This window comes from Lynx rufus, unplaced genomic scaffold (genome assembly GCF_022079265.1).
Source record: "Lynx rufus isolate CCGP_SWC_20201006 ecotype Redwood Valley unplaced genomic scaffold, mLynRuf1.p SCAF_3, whole genome shotgun sequence".
In the NCBI taxonomy this organism is placed as follows: domain Eukaryota; kingdom Metazoa; phylum Chordata; class Mammalia; order Carnivora; family Felidae; genus Lynx; species Lynx rufus.
In genome coordinates, this window is record NW_025814845.1 from 52,330,301 (window position 1) to 52,353,348 (window position 23,048).

At 37.0% G+C, this 23,048-nt stretch overlaps 1 protein-coding gene and 1 long non-coding RNA gene across 3 annotated transcripts in view; one reads left to right on the plus strand and one right to left on the minus strand.

The window, feature by feature from the left end:
* On the plus strand, positions 1-19,497 carry LOC124520371 (uncharacterized). Its single transcript, XR_006964311.1, has 2 exons — positions 1-85; positions 19,285-19,497. It is a non-coding gene; the product is annotated as an uncharacterized LOC124520371 (long non-coding RNA).
* Positions 16,543-23,048, minus strand: part of GNRHR (gonadotropin releasing hormone receptor) — a 21,407-nt gene continuing 14,901 nt past the window's right edge. The window contains exons 2-3 of one of the 2 annotated variants that reach the window (XM_047091247.1): positions 19,229-19,448; positions 16,543-16,787 (exon numbers count right to left, since the gene is read on the minus strand). In XM_047091247.1, the coding sequence (XP_046947203.1) occupies positions 16,543-16,787; positions 19,229-19,448 (465 nt within the window). The remainder of the gene's footprint in view (positions 16,788-19,228; positions 19,449-23,048) is intronic. The other variant, XM_047091248.1, reaches the window with a different exon arrangement.

The window sequence follows — 23,048 nt, forward strand, 5'->3', positions numbered from 1 at the left end:
CTTGCCGCAGGTGGGTGTAGTGAAAGGCTCCGCTGCGACTGAGGATTCTGCAGTTCCAAATGAGCTGAAACACTGAAGTTATGAGGTAACCTTGGCTCTGTAGCAAGGCACAGAGATACCAGTGGCTAGCGAAGTGATAGCTTTAAAAGATTGAAAGTTTGTAGTTAGTAGTTCCAGATTTTCAGGATTTCTGGAATTCCATTTTAAGACGTTATACTTTTAACAAATAATTTTGAGCTTCTGCTACAAGCCAGGCACGTTAACTGATTTAATGGAGTCGTGATTTTAAGAGCAATGAAAGACATGGTCATCCAGTTTGCCTCCACTTTGTGAGTGAGGGAAAGGAAATTGCAGACGGCATGAGTGACTTGGTCAAGGTCACAGACTGTCAAGATAAAGTACTAGAACACATGTCTAAGTACTTCTAATACTTTTTCATTTGGTTCCCCTTTCACCTTTCTTAGAAAACAAGAATTAGTAGGACTCAGCATTAGGTAGGATTTGTCTTTCATTGTAAATAAACGGAATATTTGAAGAAGTAGCTAGAGGATTTTAAAATTTAACATATACTTTGACTTTATATCATTTTCTGTGATGTATGATACTTTTACTTAATTAGAATTTCTTCCTCTCTAGTGTGGACAGAGGATTCAGGCAAAACTGCATTATCCTTTGTGCCTCTTTAGTCTCATTTCAAAATTTAACATTTCCAAATACCTGGAACTTCATACTACTGACCTATGGCATCATTCAAGTGTCTTAATCCAGTTGTGTACCTTTTCTACACAATCATTAAAAGGAACTTGGTCTACCTCTCATTCTTTCAAGGTTCTACTCTAGTAACTAAGTTTAGTACTATGTTTATGGTAAATTGTTATACAGAAAAAGAAAATGAATAGCCTGAATTTCATGTGCAATCCACATTTCTTTACATTTTAATATCCCTTAAGTTGGAATGTTGGAAGTCAAATAGCTATGTCCTGGTTAAGGAGATTATAGGGAATGCATTACACTGCTTTCTGGCTCTCCTGAAAACAATGGGCTAGTATCTAGTTAATGTGTATTTAGGGGTTGGGTCCTGCCTGTGCTCAAGAATTCCTTAGACAATGTTAGCTATGGAATATCTTGTCTTGTTCTCCACCTGTTTTCAGCATCTGCTCTTCTGTAGTCTTGGGAATGCCTTGTAGTTTTTGTTTTTGTTTTTGTTTTGCATGCTTTCTATATGTTCTAACTGGCAGGTAGCCACTGACATATTGCACAATATTTTCTTTATAATGTATGCCTAATAAATACAGGAGCTTGAGAGCAGCTTGGGGAGTCTTTCCTTAGCCTCCCTCTCACCTCTCTTGAATTGCTTGGCGTCTTGAGTAAACGTTTCTGCCACCCTTGGCATTGCTGGACAAAGCCAAAAGCTGAACCCACAGTGGAATGTAATTTTTCCTTTTTCATCAATACAGAAAATAATGGTAAATTTGAGATCATCTTAGATATGGCGAAATACAGTGTGAATTGTTTCAAATATATAGCAAATACCCCTATTTAACAGAATTTAATATATTGTTACATTTGCAAAATAGGAGAAAACTGGAAAATCACTAGACTTTTGACATTGAAACTTTTTTGCCAAAAGAAAGTGGAACAATATATTTAGGATGCTCAAGGGTAAAATATGGACTAAAGATTTTATATCCAGCAAAAGCAACTCTCACGTACAGTGTGTAAACTAATATCAACACTTGATATTGTATCAATATTTGATGAGACTATCGTTGTCATGAACGCTTCCTGAAGAATTACTAGAGAATGAGCATCAGACAACCAAAATGAGTAGGGAAACATCAACCTAAGGATTGGCTCACGTTCTTTACAGGAAATCATAATCTGTTATATGCCTTAGCTTTTGTGTTCCTTCTAGTTTATTCTTTTTTTTCTTTTATAATGTTGATACAATATTACTGACTATATTCATTATGCTGTACTGTTCATCTCTGTGACATATTTATTTTATAACTGGAAGTTTGTACCTCTTAATTCCCTTCACCCATTCTATGCATCCCACTTACCCCACTTCCTGTTTTTTCTTTATTATTAATTCTCCTGAGGTCTGGCACCCCATTTGTGAGTTTTTCTCCAATTTTGTTGAGGTAATTGACAAAATTGTAAGATACTTAAAGTGTACAATGTGATGATTTGATATTAATAAAAATTGTGAACGGATGCCTGCCATGGAGTTGAGTTTTTCTAATTCTGAATCATATTGTTCTTTCCTACTTTGTATCTTTTTTGTTTAGTTAGCTTAAAAATAGTAACTTGCAGGGGCACCTGCAGGTCATGATCTCAAGGTCACAATCCCAGGGTTGTGAGATGGAGCCCCATAGGGGCTCTGTGCTGGGCATGGAACCTGCTTGGGGTATTCTCCCTCTCCCTCACCTCCCCCTCAAAAAAATTAAAAATAGTAACTTACAAGTTCTGATCTATTTTTGTGGTACATCTTTCCGATATGTTTTCATTATATATAATGATGATGTTATGCTCCTTATTCTCTTTTTAAATAATAGTTTTATATAGTATTTGAACTTGATACTTTTTTGTTGTTGATTTTTATGTGAAATTATTATCCTGAACTTTTAGTATGAGGCAGGCTTCCTCGTCCAAGAAGCCTAAATCCATCAGTAAAAAAAAAAAAAAAAAACTGTATTTCAAGAAAGTCAGTTTTCTGGTTCATTGCAAGGAAGGAGTCCACATTCCAGAACTATGGGATGCCTCACCAAACAAAGGAGAATATATATTTATTATAGGAATTTGGGGAAGTGTGGAGTTTAGGAGAAATTAAAGAAGTATTTTGTAGGCTCAAAAGAAAGTGAAGCTGTTTGTAAAGGTGTCTAAATTAGGTCTGGACTCCATCAGATTCCAGGTGCTATTTTCTTGAAAATTGCAGCTAACATAGATGTGTCATGTATCCACATAACTGTTTTCTGAAGTTCTGTCCTAGGGTTGAAAGTGGAGCATGCTTCTCTGTTAAGTGATTTAGATCATCACCAAGAGTAGGATATTTTAATCTTAATGAATTGATTTCAAAGAACAAGGTTTTTGACACTCTGATTTTAGAGAAAAGGATTCTTTGTGAGTAAAAAATGTGGCATTAACTAAAGTTGGAAATTTTTGTGACACTTTGCAGCATGTTTTTGAGAAAAATATTATCTTCTGTTAACTTTACAGCTTACTTTATCTGTGTCTATTATCTATATCTGATGAATAGCAAGGCAGATTTTTACTTTCTTAGTCCAAGTTTATCTTTTCTTTCTCACAGCTTTCAGTAAAACTTTTCTAACTTCAAAGAGCTCTCTTTTCTGTGAAATGTTAAAAAAAATATGGTGGTTTCAGTTCTGTGATTTCCTGGCTCACTTCCCTTCTCAACTTTGATCTGTCAAAGACCCACTGTCTCTTTCCTTTATTTCTGTTGTTCATGTGGCACATATATATTCATATATGTATGTATGAATGCATAGTTATATTCCAAAGGTGTAGCACAATAATTTTATTTTAAATATTTATTGTGGTGTAATATTAGAAATTTAAAATTAGAAAAGTTGCAAAGGTAAGACAGAATTTTTGTGTACACTTTACTCAGCTTCCCCTAAAGATAACGTCCTCCATAACCGTGATACTTTGTCAAAGAAATTAATATTGGTACAATACTATTATGTAACTATATACTTTATTTTGATTTCACCAGTTTTTCACAAATGTCACTTTTTTTCAGTTCTGGATCCAATCCATGATACAACAATGCGTTTAAAAGCTCCCCATCTTGATCATTATATAGGTGTACATTGTAATGAATATCTTCCTGAAAACTTAATGCCAATTGGCTTTCTGTAAATCAAATAGTTCACATCATAAATGGTAAAGATAACATCTATGTTGTGTTTTATAATTACAGAGCTTATTTACATGTACTTTTTCACCTTATGGTCCTAAGTTATTGAATATTAGCAAAGGAAAGATACTTAATAGTCATATACATGCACAGCCTTATAGTTTTTCCAAGGATGACTCAAAATGGTTAAATGTCTTGAATCAATTCACATCATTGGAGGTGAAGGGTCAAGACTAGAACCTAATTTTATTTCTCATTTAGTATTTTCCTAATATATTATGCCAAGATTCCCAAAATTGGAACAGTTGTTTCATGATTATCAGAAAGAATAGAAAGTACTCAGTCCCCGGGTCAGGTCTCCATGAACATAGTTGGAAAACAGCCAACCTCCTGAATTCTGAGGCAAGCTTCTTTGCCCAAAGGTGTTGCAGTAACATTTGAAGTGGCTCGAAGGTAACTATATAGAAGAACCCAGAGGAATTCCTTTGTGAAGGAAATAAGCCTTTTCAAAATGTGAATAATTATTCTCTTAAATGCTCTATGAGGTAGGATATGTGCATATCAGATTTTCCTGAAATATTTTAAAAATATTGCCTACAGAGCAGTAGACAAATCATAGATTAACAGTTGAAATATAATTTTGCAAGACTCTTTTCTTGTTTGATTTAACTACTTATGCAATAGTGACTGGAAATAAAATGTAATAAGTGATGCTCCTAAGTTTAACCTTCTGCTATTATTGATAGAAAACAGATGACAAACGTAAAAATCCCTAAGTGGGGCTCCACATCCTTGTGGCTTTCTAGACAATATACTGTAAACACATCAGGTTCCGTCCAAATTGGAGGATAAAGGCACCTCCATAAAAAGCCCTTTTGTGAAAGACATTCAGAGCCCTATTCCAGAGATCCAAATTCAACCACAGTCACTGTTCACCATCAGACACAGTTGCTTCCTGAACTATGTTGTCGCATTTACACCTTTTCTTCTTGACTGAAACAATGTCAGATCCTCCTCCTTCTCATCTTTGACTTGTTTTCCATCTTTGATTTGATAGCTAGAAACTTTAGCCCTGCAGCTATCAAACTTCACACACATCAGAATTACCTGACTTGCTAGTTAAGGCACAGATTGTTGGACCCACAATTTCTGCTTCGGTATGCCTGGGCAGGGCCTGAGAATTTACATTTCTAACAAGTTCCCTGATGATGTGTGTGCTGCCAGACCTATGACCACATTTTGCACTGCTCTACCCTGCTTCCTCTAACTCCTGCTTTCCACATGTGTGTGTAGGCAAACACACACACACACACACACACACACCCTTACAAGGTAGGGAAGATAGACAAACCAAGAATCCCTAGTTCTGAGTCCATATATATATTAGGTAGAAGAGAAGGAACACAAAATGAAACTGAGAAAGAACAGTGAATAAGATAGGAAGAAAACCAGGGAGGCATGGTTTCAGAGAACTAAGAAGAGTGTCTCAGCTAGGAAGTTAATAGGTGTAGGATTTCATCACTGTCCACTTCCACTCAAGATGTTGGGCTTTCTCCTCAAGTTCTTAAAAAATTACCCCTTTTCCCTTTCAAGGGAATTAAAAATGTACTAGACTGATGAAAAGTGGAATTTCCACACAGAATCGTTATTCAGATGGGGGCTCAGCACTGCTTTAGTACAGTGACTATTTTCTTTTTTATTATGATGATTATTATTTTTTAATTTACATCCAAGTTAGTTAGCATACAGTGCAATAATGATTTCAGGAGTAGAATCCAATGATTCATCCTCTACGTATAACACCCAGTGTTCATCCCAACAAGTATCCTCCTTAATGCTCCTTGCCCATTTAGCATATCCCCCCGTACCCACAACCCCAGCCAGTGCCCTCACTTTTCTCTATACTTAAGAGTCTTTTATGTTTTGACCCCTCTCTGCTTTTATATTTTTTTTCTTCCCTTCCCTTATGTTCATCAGTTTTGTATCTTAAATTCCACATATAAGTGAAATCATATGATATTTGTCTTTCTCTGACTGACTTATTTTGTTTAGCATAATACCCTTTAGTTTCATCCACGTTGTTGCAGATGTCAGGATTTCATTCTTTTTGATTGCTGAGTAATACTCCATTGTATGTACCACACACACCACATCTTCTTTATCCATTCATCTGTCAATGAATATTTGGGCTCTTTCCATATCTTAGCTATTGTCAATAGTACTGCTGTAAACATTGGGGTGCATATGCCCCTTCAAAACAGCACACCTGCATCCTTTGGTTAAATACCTAGTAGTGCAATTGCTGGGTCATAGGATAATTCTGTTTTTAATTTTTTTCAGGAACCTCAGTACTGTTTTCCAGAGTGGCTGCGCCAGTTGGCATTACCATCTGCAGTGCAAAAGGGATCCTCTTTCTCTGCATCCTTGCCAGCATCTATCATTGCCCGAGTTGTTAATTTTAGCCATTCTGACTGGTGTGAGGTGGTATTTTATTGTGGTTTTGATTTGTATTTCCCTGATGGTGAGGATGTCGAGCATTTCTTCATGTGTCTGTTAGCCATCTGGATGTCTTCTTTGGAAAAGTGTCTATTCATGTCTTTCGCCCATTTCTTCACTGGATTATTTGTTTTTTGGTTGTTGAGTTTGATAAGTTCTTCATAGATTTTGGATACTAACCCTTTATCTGATAGGTTGTTTGCAAATATCTTTTTCCATTCTGTCAGTTGCCTTTTAGTTTTGCTGATTGTTTCCTTTGCTGTGCAGAAGATTTTTATCTTGTTGAGGTCACAATAGTTCATTATTGCTTTTGTTTCTCTTGCCTCTGAAGACATGTTGAGTAAGAAGTTGTTGTGGCTGAGGTCAAAGAGGTTTTTGCCTCCTTTCTCCTCAAGGATTTTGATGGCTTCCTGCCTTACGTTAAGGTCTTTCATCCATTTTGAGTTTATTTTTGTATGGTGTAAGAAAATGGTCCAGGTTCATTCTTCTGCATGTCGCTATCCAGTTTTCCCAACACGATTTGCTGAAGAGACTGTCTTTATTCCATTGGATATTCTTTCCTGCTTTGTCGAAGATTAGTTGGCCATACGTATGTGGGTCCATTTCTGGGTTCTCTGTTCTGTTCCATTGATCTGAGTGTCTGTTTTTGTGCCAGTATCCTACTGTCTTGATGATTACAGCTTTGTAATACATCTTCAAGTCCAGGATTGTGATGCCTGCAGCTTTGGTTTTCTTTTTCAGGATTGCTTTGGCTATTCGAGGTCTTTTCTGGTTCCATACAAATTTTAGGATTATTTGTTCTAGTTCTGTGAAGAATGCTGGTGTTATTTTGATAGGGAGTGCATTAAATATGTAGATTGCTTTGCTAGTATTGATATTTTAACACTATTTGTTCTTCCAATCCATGAGCATAGAATATTTTTCCATTTTTTGTGTCTTTAACTTCTTTCATAAGCTTTCTGTAGTTTTCAGTGTATAGATTTTTCACCTCTTTGGTTAGGTTTAGTCCTAAGTATTTTTGGTTTTTGGTGCAATTATAATGGGATGGATTCCTTGATTTCTCTTTCTGCTGCTTCATTATTGGTGTATAGGAATGCAACCGATTTCTGTGCATTGATTTTAGATCCTGTGAGTAGGATAAATTCATGGATCAGTTCTAGCAGTTTTTTGGTGGAATCTTTTGGGTTTTCCATATAGAGTATCTTGTCATCCATGAAGAGTGAGTTTGACTTCCTCCTTGCCGATTTGGATGCCTTCTATTCCTTTGTGTTGTCTGATTGCTGAGGCTAGGAATTCCAATACTATGTTGAATAACAGTGGCAAGAGTGGACATCACAGTTGTGTTCCTGACTTTAGGGGGGAATCTCACAGTTTTTTCCCATTGAGGATGATATTAGCAGTGGGTCTTTCATATATGGCTTTTATGATCTTGAGGTATGATCCTTCTATCTCTACTTTCCTGAGGTTTTTTTTTTATCAAGAAAGGATGCTGTATTTTGTCAAATGTTTTCTCTGCATCTATTGAGAGGATCATGTGGTTCTTGTCCTTTCTTTTATTATCACATTGATTGATTTGTGGATATTGAACCAGCCCTGCATCTAAGGTATAAATCCCAGTTGATCATGGTGAATAACTTTTTAAAAATTTTTTTTAACATTTTTATTTATTTTTGAGAGACAGAGAGAGACAGAGCATGAGCGGGGGAGGGGCAGAGAGAGAGGGAGACACAGAACCCGAAGCAGGCTCCAGGCTCTGCACGGTCAGCACAGAGCCTGACCTGGAGCTCAAAGCCACCAACCGCAAGATTATGACCTGAGCTGAAGTCAGACACTTACCTGACTGAGCCGCCCAGGCTCCCCATAGTGAATAATTCTTTTAATGTATTGTTGCCTCCAGTTGGCTAGTATCTTGTTGAGAATTTTTGAATCCATGTTCATAGGGAAGTTAGTCTGTAGTTTTCCTTTTTAGTGTGGTCCTTGTCTGGTATTGGAATCAAGATAATGCTGGCTTCATAGAATAAGTTTGGAAGTTTTCCTTCCATTTCTATTTTTTGGAACATCTTTAAAAGAATAGGTGTTAACTCTTCGTTAAATGTTTGGTAGAATTCCCCTGAAAAGCCATCCAGCCCTGGACTCTTGTTTGTTGGGAGATTTTTGATTACTAATTCAATTTCTTTACTAATTATGGGTCTGTTCAAATTTTCTATTTCTTCCTGTTTCAATTTGGTAGTTTATATGTTTCTGGGAATTTGTCCATTTCTTCCAGATTGCCTGATTTGTTGGCGTATAATTGCTCATAATATTCTCTTATTATTGTTTGTATTTCTGCAGTGTTGATTGTGATCTCTCCCTTTCATTCTTGATTTTATTTATTTGGGTCCTTTCTTTTTTCTTTCTGATCAAACTGGCGAGGGGCTTATCAATTTTGTTAATTCTTTCAAAGAACCAGCTCCTCGTTTCGTTGATGTGTTCTACTGTTTTTTTGATTTCGCTAGCATTGATTTCTGCTCTAATCTTTATAATTTCCCATCTTCTGCTGGTTTTATCTTCCCTTCCTCATCTCTTCTAAAATCTTTATTTTAAAATCTATATTGTCTTATAGAAGCATGGCTACCCCAGGTTTCTTTTGGCTACGATTAGCATGATAGATGGTTCTCCATCCCCTTACTTTCAATCTGAGGATGTCTTTGGGTCTCAAATGGGTCTCTTGTAAATAGCATATAGATTGATCTTGGTTTTTTTTGTTTGTTTGTTTGTTTTGTTTTGTTTTTAATCCAATCTGATACCCTATGTCTTTTGATTGAGCATTTAGTCCATTGACATTTAGAGTGAGTACTGGATGATATATTGTGTTGCCTGTAGAGTTGGAGTTCCTTGCAGTCTTCTCTGGCCCTTCCTAGTCTTTGTTGCTTTTGGTGTTTTTTGCTTTTTTTTTTTTTTTTTTTCATCTTTTCTCCCCTCAGAAAGTCCCCCTTAAATTTCTTGCAGGGATTTTCAGTGGTCATGAACTCCTTTAGTTTTTGTTTGTCTGGGAAGCTCTTTATCTCTCTTATTTTGAATGACAGCGTTACTGGATAAAGAATTTTTGGCTGCATGTTTTTCTGATTCAGCATGTTGAATATATCCTGCCACTCCTTTCTGGCTTGCCAAGTTTCTGTGAATAGGTCTCCTGCAAACCTGATCTGTGTTCCTTATAGGTTAAGGAATTTGCTGCTCTCATAATTCTTTCCTTATCCGTGTATTTTGTGAATTTGATTATGATATGCCTTGTTGATGGTCAGTTTTTGTTGAATCTAATGGGAGTTCTCTGTGCTTCTTGGATTTTGATGTATGTGTCTTTCCCCAGGTTAGGAAAGTTTTACAATATGATTTGCTTACATAAACCTTCTACCCCTTTTCTCTCTCTTCATGTTCTGGGACCCCTATGATTTAGATATTATTCCTTTTTAGTGAGTCACTAAGTTCTCTAATTCTTATATCATGGTCTTTTGCCTTAGATTCCCTCTTTTTTTCTGATTCATTTTTCTCATAAGTTTGTCCTCTATATCACTGATTCACTACTCTGTTTCATCCATTCTTGCTGCACTGGTATCCATTCAAGGTTGCCTCTCAGTTATAGCACTTTTAATTTCTTCCTGACTAGATTTTACTTCTTTTATCTCTGCAGAAAGGGAGTCTATGCTTTTTTCAACCCCAGCTAGTATTCTTACTATGATTCTAAATTCTAGTCCAGACATCTTGCTTATATCTGTTCCTGTCTTTCTCTTGGGGTGAATTCCTTCATTCAGGGATTATGGTAAATCACAACACAAAACTGGCATCAGGTTTCACTGCACCCTAGCGTCTTTGTTCCAATACCAGCAAACGTGAATATGTGCTCGGACCTTTGCCTGTGATGTGGCTGTACAGCCTCTACCAAATGCTTCTCTAGCAGGGGAACTGCTTCTTCCTGTGTGGCCTGTGGACCCCTTGATGTTGCTGCCCGTTCCTGGGGATTCACCCTTCCCACCATAGCACACCAGGTATTAAGCTGTGGACTCAATACTGATTGCTCTCTCCTCTTTATAGCGTCCAAATGGTATTGAAACCCTCTCCTTTCTCCTTTCTCCCTTTCTTCACTTGTGGGTGTTTCCACTCTTTCCCTTTCTCTTCAGCTACTTTCAGGGGGAATGTTTTTCCTGTACTCTCCCCCCTTTCTATGACCTCTCTCCATAAAAACAGCTCCCTACCCTCTGTGGCTTCTCTCTCCCCCAGTTCACCTCTCTGTGCCATGTACCTGTCGAGTTCACTTGTGGTTCAAGTTGTACAGACTGTTGTGTTAATCCTCAGATCACTTTTCTAGGTGTGCAAAATGGTTGGTGCCAATCTAGTTGCATTTCAGGAATGAGCGAAGCAGAGAACTTCCATGCCACTCTGCCATCTTGGCCCCTCCAGTGACAGTTTTCATGAATGATCAAGGGATGATGTGCAGCTATCAGAAAATGAAAGGACATCACTTGATAATGATAAGAAAAATGGGGGTGCCTGGGAGGCTCAATCGGTTGAGTGTTTGACTTTGGCTGCAGTCATGATCTCATGGTTTGTGCATTTGAGCCTTGTGTTGGGCTCTGTGCTGACAGCTTGAAGCCTAGAGTCTGCTTCAGATTCTCTGTCTCCCTCTCCCTTTACCCCTCTCCAATTCTGTCTCTCTCTTTCTCAAAAATAAATAAATATTAGAAAAGTGATAAGAAAAACATCCAGGGCCTGAGGAGGGAACAGAATAAGTAAGAAATTTGGAGCTAAGTTTTATTAGCTTTATGGGAAATATGCTTCAGATTGCCACATACTTAGTTATTAATTTATTTGACAATTATTTTCTGGATCTGAAGTATTTTCTGAATTTGAAAACTTTCTGAAAATTTCTTACCCAATGAAATGAATTATAAAAACAAATAAAAAACAGGGACCAAGAGTTCCCAAGAAAGTAAATAATTGGGTGGAAGCCACCCCGTACTTCTGTTGAAGATTCCAACTAGTAGAGTTTAAAATGTTTGGATTTAGATTGTGAAAAACAATAAAATCTGTTCTTTCTCCTTAGGGCTACAGTTACTATGCAATTACTATGCTCCAATAGCTGTATTTATTTATTTATTTATTTATTTTAATTTTTTTTTTCAACATTTATTTATTTTTGGGACAGAGAGAGACAGAGCATGAACGGGGGAGGGGCAGAGAGAGAGGGAGACACAGAATCGGAAACAGGCTCCAGGCTCTGAGCCATCAGCCCAGAGCCTGACGTGGGGCTCGAACTCCCGGACCGCGAGATCGTGACCTGGCTGAAGTCGGACGCTTAACCGACTGCGCCACCCAGGCGCCCCTCCAATAGCTGTATTTAGTCTTTAATGCTTTGTATTAAATTATGTGATATTTAAATTTTATTGTATATATAGTTTCAGTTTTATTTTACTAGTGGAATTTACTGCTGTTTTCTGACCTCCACATTTCCCTTCTGCTCTCAGGAGAGAGACAGGAGATAGAGAGGCAGAGAGAGAATGAACTTCATTCTTTATTTTTGTTATCAGGTAGCTAAACATTCGGAGAAATGAGCCCTGCTTCCCTAAAATGAAACATACACTTAAGGTGTTTAAGGTAATCCCCCTCTCCTTTGCTCATGGTTGGGTTAGAACTGGTCATGTGTTACAGTTCTAGCCAATTTAAACAAATTTTTTTTTAATGTTTATTCATTTTTGAAAGACAGAGAGAGATACAGCACAAGCAGGGGTGGGGCGGAGAGAGAGAGGGGGACACAGAATCTGAAGCAGGCTCCAGGTTCTGAGCTGTCAGCACAGAGCCCGACATGGGGCTCAAACTCACGAACCGCGAGATCATGACCTGATCCGGAGTCAGACATTCAACTGACTAAGCCACCCAGGTGCGCTACAGTTCTAGCCAATTTAACAAGAAGTTGCTGAAAGTTCTGGGAAGGAAAGATGCTCGGTGAGAAGCCATGCTTTCTTTCTGACTTGGAGGCTTAGAATGGTGACAACTAACTTCTAATCATGAAAGTAAAGCCTAGTGGAAGCAGAGAAAATAACTCAAAGCTCTGAATTCACCAATTCTACATGCTTACCTATGAACATCCTGTAATATGAGATGAAAACATGTCACTTCTGGTCTGACGTTTCTTATTACAGCAGAAAGCATTCTGACTGAAATAGTGATATGTAAAATTCATACAAACACACATACAACATTTATGATTTTTCTTCTCATTGCAAAGGCTATCTATGTTCATTTGGGAAGTTTGGAATTATAGGAATTCACGAGAAAGATGATTTAAAAAAATCATTCAGAGATAAATATATCAATACATGTATTCTTCTATTGTTTCTACACATGCATTCTACACATTCTACACATGCATCAGTAGAGAGCCTAATGTGGGGCTCAAACTCACAAACCATGAGATCATGACCTGAGCTGAAGTCAGATGCTTTAACCAACTGAGCCACCCAGGCGCCCCTAAATAAATTAATTTTAATTAGAGATTAAAGTCAACCTTACTCTTTTATTTAGTTTCCTATGGACACAATTTATACTAAGTAGACAAGCTCAAGGAATTGGTTCCTTGTGTGTCCATGTGTCCTATGGACACAATTTATACTAAGTAGACAAGCTCAAGAAAGTTGGCTAAAGGTAAAATAGATGAAATTCTAAATGTATTTTAACTGAGATAATATAATTGTGATACCCACTCCTCTTCCAGTATTTTTTTTTTCTTTCTTAGCTGTTATAGCTCTGTTTCTTAGGCTGAAATTGAATTAGTGCAGTCTTTTTTTTTTCAATTCATTGTTATTCATTTATGTAATTTCTTTAGTAAATTGAATTGCAAGAGGAAACCCAAATTGTAGCCAGGAGGAGACAACCAACATAGAATCTTAATTATCTGATATAGTGGATTCATTCTACAGAATATATCCTCTTTTCTTTTTTTTTTTTTTTTTTTACAAGGACTCCTCATCTTTTATGATGATTGGAGATAGAATAAATAACTAAAATATCAAATGTTGAATATTCTCTGTTGAATGGTATGTCTTTAATTTAAAGCCCCATTTACCTTTTATAGCTATACATTTTGTTTTAATGTTTGTTTATTTTTGAGTGAAAGACAGAGTGCGAGCATGGGAGGTGAGATAGAGAGGGAGACATGAAATCAGAAGCAGTCTCCAGGCTCTGAGCTGTCAGCACAGAGCCTGACACAGGGCTTGAACCCATGGACTGTGAGATCATGACCTGAGCCAAAGTTGGACACTTACCTGACTGAGCCACCCAAGTGCCCTGGGCTATAAATTTTAATTTAAATCCATATTCATATTATAATTTATGGGCCACAATATTTGTATAATTTACTTCCTTCTGCAAAGTTTTTCATTACATATTGAGCCTTGAGAGATTTCTAAGTCTCAAATGGTAAGTAACCAAATTGAAACAATCCAGTTCAATATTAACATTACTATGCATGCATATAAACAAATGAATATGTTCTGAGACACTTTTATCATAATAAACTTCCTTATACAAAATCAATGAGGAATTCTTAATCTTTTGTGTCACATGAGTTCCTTTGGCTGTCTGGTTTGGCCTAGATAGCCCTTTCAGGATAATGTTTTTAAATTCATAAAATAATATAAGCAGAAATAAAAGCAGTTGTACTGAAATACAGTTCTGTGCATGGACCATAGGTTAAAGACCCCTGCACCAAATTTTGAATAGCCCTTTAGCTAATGTATCAAAAAATGCCTGAGAACATATCTAAATAGAACAGTTTCTTAAACATCTAAGAGCAAAGCTAACGTGTGTTCATTAAACACATGTCTAATAAAGCCCTTAAATTATATGGTGTATATATGTGTTGTTTTTGCTTTTAAATCTGGAAGTAAGAATTGTTATCAATTTAGGAATAAGTATATTATAAAGATTAAAGGAGAAGATTGGTTTTGTTTTTTTTTTTAATTTTTTTTTTCAACGTTTATTTATTTTTGGGACAGAGAGAGACAGAGCATGAATGGGGGAGGGGCAGAGAGAGAGGGAGACACAGAATCGGAAACAGGCTCCAGGCTCTGAGCCGTCAGCCCAGAGCCCGACGCGGGGCTCGAACTCACGGACCGCGAGATCGTGACCTGGCTGAAGTCGGACGCTTAACCGACTGCGCCACCCAGGTCCCCGAGAAGATTGGTTTTATTGTAACTTACAGATATTATTGTGTCATCTACTAGAACCATAAAATCTTGGTGTCAATATTCATGCCTTAAAAGTTAACCTTGAGTATTTTAGCATGTTACAAATTTTGAGCCTTGCCCGATTCAACTGTAGAGTTGGTACATGGATTGATTAATTAAAGGTATGGGCTTAGTAAAAAAGAGGATATGAATGAAGGAGTAGAAGGAAGGATGTCAATGGTAACAAACAAGATCAGTTGAAGTGGAATTAGAAAATAATGTGTGATTGGACACACACACACACACACACACACACAACTACACTGAAAAGTATGTGTGAGCAGAAGAGCAAAATAAGTAAAGTCTGTTGTTAGTCTAATTAGTAATTTACTTTCCACAATTTCACATGCCCTGGAAATTTTGAAATTACATTTAATCTTTGAGTGGCACTAAATATCTCATATGAATGTAATGGTATTTTACCTATTTTTTTAAAAGTTTATTTATTTTGAGAGAGAGAGAGAGAGAGAGCGCGCATGCTCACATGACCAGGGGAGATTAAGAGAGAGAGGGAAAGAATCCCAAATAGGCTCTGCACTGTTAGTGGGGAGCCTGATGCGGGGCTTCATCCTACAAACCAGGAGATAATGACCTGAGCCAAGATCAAGAGTTGAGTGCTTAACCAACTGAGCCACCCAGGTGCCCCTATTTTACCTATTTTTAAAAAAGAAATTAAATGATCACTGAATTACTTTAAAGTCGCTTATAAGCTTTTCTCATAATGTATATTAGAGTCTCATAATTTTTATCCTTTTCCTTCTTTAATGGAACATAGAAATAGGCCTGAATAAAAAGAGGTATTGTGCCCACATATTTTGAAAATGATACCACTTAATGTGAATATCAGTAGGTGTTAGTTACACATTTACAGAGTTTTTCTTTATTTATTTTCAATACTTTGTTGGCTCCATTGACTTGTATATATTGAAACTGTAATTTTCAGTGTTCCTCTGATGTATCAAATATCTTTTCACTTCTGCATTTGTTTGATTTATTATTTATTTTTCTTAGTGACTTGTGGATTATAGATTCAGTAAAATCGGAAGATAGAAAAAAATCTCTCTTATTAAAACAGAGGGCATATTATGTATAAGACATGATCAGTATAGGTCTCATCTTGATTGTATTTAAAAACAGTGTTATGTTAGTACAGTTAATTACCACAAACTCCACTGATTATGCAGCCTAGAGGAATGTTCTAACCCCTGTCCAAATATGAATCCTTCTACACTTGCCGTTTCTATGAAGGCACTTCATGCTGTCTCAAGACTGGGATGAAGGAGAGCTACTTGTAAGTCTTGTCAGGTGGTTGGAATGGATGGTGGGTTGGTTGCTGAATAATTCAAACTTCAGATGCTTTTGGAATCAAAGAAAAAATTAGATCCATTGCACTTTTTTTTTAACCAGAGGAGGGAAGATTGATCTTATGGGCAGGGGAAATACTCTGTCTGTGCTTTGCATATTATTGTAGTATAAGATATAATTGCTGCTAAGCCCTTGGAATAAAACTCTCAAAGGCATGCCTAGGTTAAGACTGTGTTGTGGTTTCTGAGCCTTACTTTTTGGAATCTCTTTGCTTAGGCCATGGCTCTTTTAAAAATTTACACATTATTAGACAGGGAGAAAATGATAAGAAATCTATATAACATAGGAGTTCAGAAAGGGCAGAAATTAGTTCAGTTTATGATTATGAGGTAATATTTTATTTTTCTTGAATTTTCTTTTTCTTTGTATTTTTTCTTTATATTTGAATTTCTGACAATGTGATTTCTAAAAGAATAAGAATGTTAACATTAAACTCTGCTTTGTTTTTATATAAAAACGCTGCAACCTTTGTGTTTATTATTCTCATTTGATGAAATTCACTACCATGCTCTTTTTCACATGACTTCCTGCGTATTCTACCAATTACAGAGAGAAATATCCATATATAAGTGGATCAAAGCATGGATTTAAAAGAGCAAAAAGAAAGAAGAAGTGATTTACTGGATCTGACACCCTATTTAACATTTCAGGATCAAACCAGTACCAAATTCCTAGGACATAGTAGGGAGTCCAGCAGACAGTAAATGAAGTGGCAAATGCAACTGTCATCTTTAGGGTCCTCAGCCGAGCTCTTGGTATATTGTTCTTAGATTGATTCAGTTGTAATTCTGTGAGATAGAGGAAAAAGTAGGTGTTTAAAGACCAGTTTTATTACAAAACCAAAATGGACAAAAAAGGAAGAGAGAATCACTAATTCAAACTAATTACTGGAATAAGAACACATTTCCAATATTTTTAATAACGGTAATTTGTTTGAAAAGGATGTTAATGTTCCAGGTTTTCCACTGTTATGTCACATAATGACATAGAAAAAATTAAAGATGACAGTGCTCTTAAAAATAAGTTTCCATCAGGGGCGCCTGGGTGGCTCAGTCGGTTAAGTGTCCAACTTTGGCTCAGGTCATGATCTCACCGTTTGTGAGTTCGAGCCCCGCATTGGGTTCTGTGCTGACAGCTCGGAGCCTGGAGCCTGCTTTGGATTCTGTGTCTCCTCTCTCTGCCCCTTCTCAACTTGTGCTATGTCTCTCAAAAAATAAAATAAATGTAAAAAAAAAATTTTTAAAGTAAGTTTCCACCAAACTAATTTGGATTTGAAGCATGAAAGTACTCAAACTCTTAAAATATAAATTTAAAAAAATATAAAGTTGAGCTGAATTGAATTATCTGTTCACACAGAATTATACTTACTGAAATATCTCTGACAGTAAGGATAATGAGGATCACGCATGGATGAAAGTGTGTTGTCCAAAATTGTCTTTCTCAACCATGTTCTATGATACTCAAAACAATTTCACTTTTCATACCAATGCATCACTTAAAGTTCGCAGGTGTGTGTGCGTGTGTGCATGGTGTATGTGGTGTGTGTGTGTGGGGGGGTGTATGTTGCCTGTGTGTGTGGTATATATGTGCTTACTGTATGGTGTGTGTGTGTTTTGTGGGTCTGGTGTGTGTGATACATGTGGTGTCTGTGTGAAGTTTGCAACTTCTTGTTCATTGATCACAAAAGAGTGGAAATATGGAAGAAAACATTTATGTGCATGATGTTTTAATTATAAAATCAATTTTTAACTAGAAATGTTAAAGTCAATAGTTTATTGAGTACAGATTGGTTATAGATTTTTGTCATACAAACGTAATTACCGTTTACTCTGTACCTTGCTATGGACCTTGTTCTTTTCATACATTATTTCATTTAATCTTCAGTATATGTAAACTTTAATGACATAAGTAATAAAAAAATCAGTAGGGATAAATACTTTAACACAAAAAAATCTTGGCTTAGCACGGGGGCTAGATTTGAAAAAATATTGATCCTCCTATAACACACTGTATTTCTCCCTCTTTTGAAATATCATCACATTTCATTATTGGTTTACTGTTTTACTATCTTTTGCTAGATGGTGGACTCCAGGAAAGTGGAATAGTTTACTGGCCTGTTTTATTCACCATGGTATCCACATCTATCACCATTTCTAGCAATATTGAGTAGTTAATACATACTGGTTGAGTAAATAAAAGATTAAGTAACTAAATCTATGTTAATAATATTTAACTATTGCCCTTTGCCTCTGCTGCTTTCTTTTTCTGCTTCCTCCTACCTCACGTTTCTTCAGATTCAGCCCTATTTGGGATCTATCTTCTTATTCTCTATGCGTCCTTCTTAGATACCCCTTATAGAACTGAATTTCTCTAGGATAAGATTTTGAAGGCAAATTGTTTTTGCAGTATACTTTTTAATAAGAATCAAATATCATTTTGTGCTGGGAACTGCCCAAGTTTCTATTATAGAGCATCACCATAATTATTTCCTTTAGAAAAAAATCTGCTGAGAGTAATCACACTACAGTAATTAAGATGATTTTCCTATTAAGTTGTACCAGGTATAACTTATGCATTATGCCACTGATAACATGTCTTTTGGATGTTATGATGACATAGCCATGTTTACTTTGCAAATTCATAAATTTTAGTTTTTGGGAATGTACCAGATGACTGAAGCAAAAAAGGCACAACCACAGCTGTGAAAATTCAGATAAAAGTGTCAGTTACAACAGTATTTCACACACCAATGTACACACACACACACGCACACACACACACAACACAAGCCCAGTTATATTGTGTGGAATAGGGGATTTGAATATGAAACAGAACGGCTGAACTTTAGCGAGTCTCTTGGCTACCATTTAACGAGGTATACTTTGCAATATTATAGAAATCGGGTGTTTGGTATGGTGTTATAGTGGCCCAGCAGGAGCAATTTGACAATGCTTATACTAGGTAAAATAAAGTAGTTGTTCTTTCATTCTTAATTTCATGGTACAAATTTAGAACATTGGGAGATACCAAATGACCTCATCTGTAAATTAGGGATACTAAAAGTATAATAAAAGTATTACCTCATAGGGTGAGTGTGAATAGTAACTGAGCTAATGTATGTAAACTGCTTAGAACAGTGTCTGGCACATAGTGCATGTCATTCTGCTTTGAATATTGCTGTTTGAAACCTGTTTGCCCACAATTAACATTGAGTCTAAGGAATACATACTGTGGGGATCTTGATGAAGGACCTGTGTCAGGGTGAAGATGATTTTTGCATTGCAGATTAACATGATGAGAAGAGGGATGATGAAGAGGCAGCTGAAGGTGAAAAAGTTATAAAAGGCCTGATGCCACCATTGTGGAAAACTGCAGTGTGTGACACATTGAGAGAAACCATCCGTCTGCCCAGAGCTGTCTGCTAAGTGGATCATCCGGAAGATGTATAACTGTATGAGAAAAGAAAACAATTAAAAGATGGTGTTACTTTCTTTCAAACAGTATTTGCATGTTTTCTTGAAAGCTTTTTCCTTCTGTATTCTCCAGGTCTTCTAACACATTGTTGCCCAAAGCAATGACTAAGCTCCTTGATGTAATCCTTTTGTCACCTCAGTGAGAAGCTGTAAAGTGTATCTTCACTTAAAATATGTTTGGGTAATGTGAATGGATCTATAGGATTTTGGATTTTTTGGAAACTATTTCAACCTAGCAGAATGATCAGCAACCAGGGATTTAAACATTGTTGTATTTCAATTTCAGTTGCAATTATGCTGAGTAAACCTTTTGGAAGCGATTTTGTCCATCATAACTGTAGCAGCTAAAGCTGTATCTAGCAGTTAGAATGTGCTCCCCAAATACATACTTAAATTTTATTTTTTGAAACAGAAAACCCCATTCAAATGGTCAAAGACATGAATAGACCATTTACAAAAGATGTAACAGTGGCCCTTAAACACGTGAAAAGATGTTCAACCTCACTTGTGTGAAGAAAAATGCCTATTAAGGCTACAGTGACATGGCATTTTTCACTATAAGGATTGGCAAAAATTAAAAATAACATACTTTCATGGGCAAGTTGTAAGAAAATATAGACTCTCCCACATTGCTAGTAGGAATGCAAATTGGCACAACCACTAGGGAGAAGAATTTAGCAATAGCTAGCATAACTATATCTGAATTTACCTTTGACCCAGCAATCTGAATCCAGGATTTTACCCTGAAGATACACTCCCACCTCTGTTATATGAAAATACATAGGTAGAAAGTTATTCATTGATGCATTGTTTGTAATTGAAAAAACATTAAAAATAACATAAATACCAATTCATGGAACAGTAGTTGAATAAACTGTGGTGGACCACACAACAGAGTGCTATACAGCTGCAAAAAAAGAGTAAGGAAAATCTCTGTATATTTATGTGCATGTGTGTGTGTGTATTTATTTTCTAGCTCTGTCTTCTGGGAGCCTAGGAAAAATGATATCCCAGTAGCAATAAGCACATCCAGCACTCTAGTACCCAGATCTTGTTTTCTAAATACCATTCTCTACCAAAAGGAACCAGACAGAGTTTATTGGAGAGGTGAGTGAGCCCAAGGCTGACAAGCAAACTGCAATATGTGCTTGGAACAGTTTGTGCCAAAAAGCCAAGAAGTACTAAAAGAATAATGGAGCATGTCAAAAAGAGCTCTGGAGCCAGCTTGAAAGTACTCCCATTGGTCAAATCTGGGACAGTTTAAGCATTGAAAACAAAACCAAAAATAAGTAAACCAAAAAAAAAACCCAAAACAACAACAACAAAAACCCTGATAAAAGGAATGATTAACAATAAAATGAAGAATCCATGAATTCTTGCTGATAGTAATTACAAAAGAATGACTACAAATAAATGGGGAGGGGAAAAAAGCTCTTTGTTACTGTAGAAAGCCAAATAATAAATGTATAAGGAATAATGAAAGTAGTGATTACCAAATGGTAATAATAAGTGATTCAGGCAAGCATCATCAATGGATGGTAAAAACATGGATGAAATTTGAAGAAAGCAGGGTATTAACATCATCTTGAAGTATTTACCTGCAAGACAGCTTTTCTTATAAAGAGCAAAATTAATAACTTTACAGTAGATAACCAAATAATTAAATTAACATAGCCAATAATGGGACCAACTGACAACATCTGCTTCCTTATATAATGCATTGACAGGTACTAACCATCACTTCTTTGCTATCTTGGATTATAACCTTGGATTCTTTTTTGTTAAAAGGAACATTTTTGGGACAGTTGCTCAGGTATGAATAAGTTATATAGATTAGAATAGTATTTTTTCAGTGTTAATTTCCTGATTTACCCACATACTGTGGGTATGTGCCAGAAAAAAACAAAACAAAACAAAACAAAAAAACAACACTGAAGTATCAAAAGGGACATCATATCTGAATTTACTTTTAAACAATTTAGAAAAAATTTATAGGAAACAAAGCAAATAAGTAATGTAGTAAAATGTTAATATTTGGGGAAACTGAGGGAAAGATATTCCAGAAAACTGTATGATACTTGCAACCTTTCTCTAAGTGTGAAATTATTTTGTTGTTGTTTTTAAAACACAAATGAATAAACCATTTAAGAAACGTTGCAAAGATGACAGAGTAGTAGGGGGACCCTATGCTTGCCTCATTCCTTGAACACAGCCAGATAAATATAAAATCATTCTGAACACGCAAGTAATTGGTCTGAGGACTGAGAGACAATCTGCACATCTAGAGGGAGAAAAATGGCCACATAGTGGAAGATAGAAACTGTGGAGAGTTGTTGGGGCAGAAATGAATTGTAGGTGTTGTAGAGGGGAGGGAGCCCTGATCACAGAGAGAGGGGAGAGAGAGAAAGCAGCATGCAGGGGATTGCACAAGAAAAACACTTCCCCAAAAGCATTCACTGGGAAAATGAAAGGAGCTGATTATTGTAAGTTTTTACAAGCAGCAGAACTCAGTCTGAAGTTTTAGAAGTCTGCACCATTGCTGGAATCATGCCTGGCAGGCTTAGCAATGCTCCTGTGGGGAAGGAGGACAGAGGCCCAGGAGCAGACAGTGTGCTCTGAGGATCCTTTGGGTTGCACTGAAAAAGACATTTCCCCTTATTGGAGTGTATTTGGGAGAGGTGGCACTGCCTCTCGGAGGACAAAAGAAATGGTGGCACCATTGAGAGGTCCCATTAATTAGCATAGCAGCAGAGGCACCTGCTGAGGACAGCTAACCTGGAAGTCAGTTTTTGGCTGTGTTTTATCATAAACTCTGAGCCCCTGCATGGTTGTGTGACTTCTTTTCTGGGACAAACTGGCACCAACCACAGTGCAGTGAGAACTTTCCCTAAAAGATCAGTGCATGTCCCTAAAATTTGGAGTTTGGAAACCCAGCCACATGCCTGAGCTAAAACACAGGAGCACTGAACCGGATAGCTCAGACACAGACAAGGTGAAGGCAGGGTTCTGATGGAAGCCTGGAACACAAGAGTAGAGATTGTTCACACTTATGTGAGGGCTTGCTGAAAAGAGATATGTGTGAACTCCCCTTTCCTGGGACAAGAAAGTGAGGTGGCACCATTTTCACCCACCCATCAGCACAGACAGATTTCAGTGAGCAACACAGCACTCCCAGTGGAGGCTGAAGCTGCTTACATCAAGCCCTGCCCCACTGTGCCCTGCAGGTGCACCTCTACTACGGCAAGTCAGCCTGAGAACCAGTGCAGCAGGCCCCTCCCCCAGAAGACCAGCACAAGCCCCTCACCCTCCATATGCACCAAGTCTACTGACCATAGAGTGATGCAACGCTTTAGCTCTAGGGGGAACAGGATCTTGGCTTTTCTAACAAGCAGACCAAAAACAACTGGTTAAAACTTGCCACATCAGGATAAGGTCCAAACACTCCCCACTGCAGGTAAGAAGAAACTCTGCAGAGGACTGATCTGAGGGGAAAAAGCAGCCAAGACACTACAGCAGGGTGCACACAGCATACACCAAAAAAACTTCCTGAAGTGCCAGGCCCTGGACAGTATATAA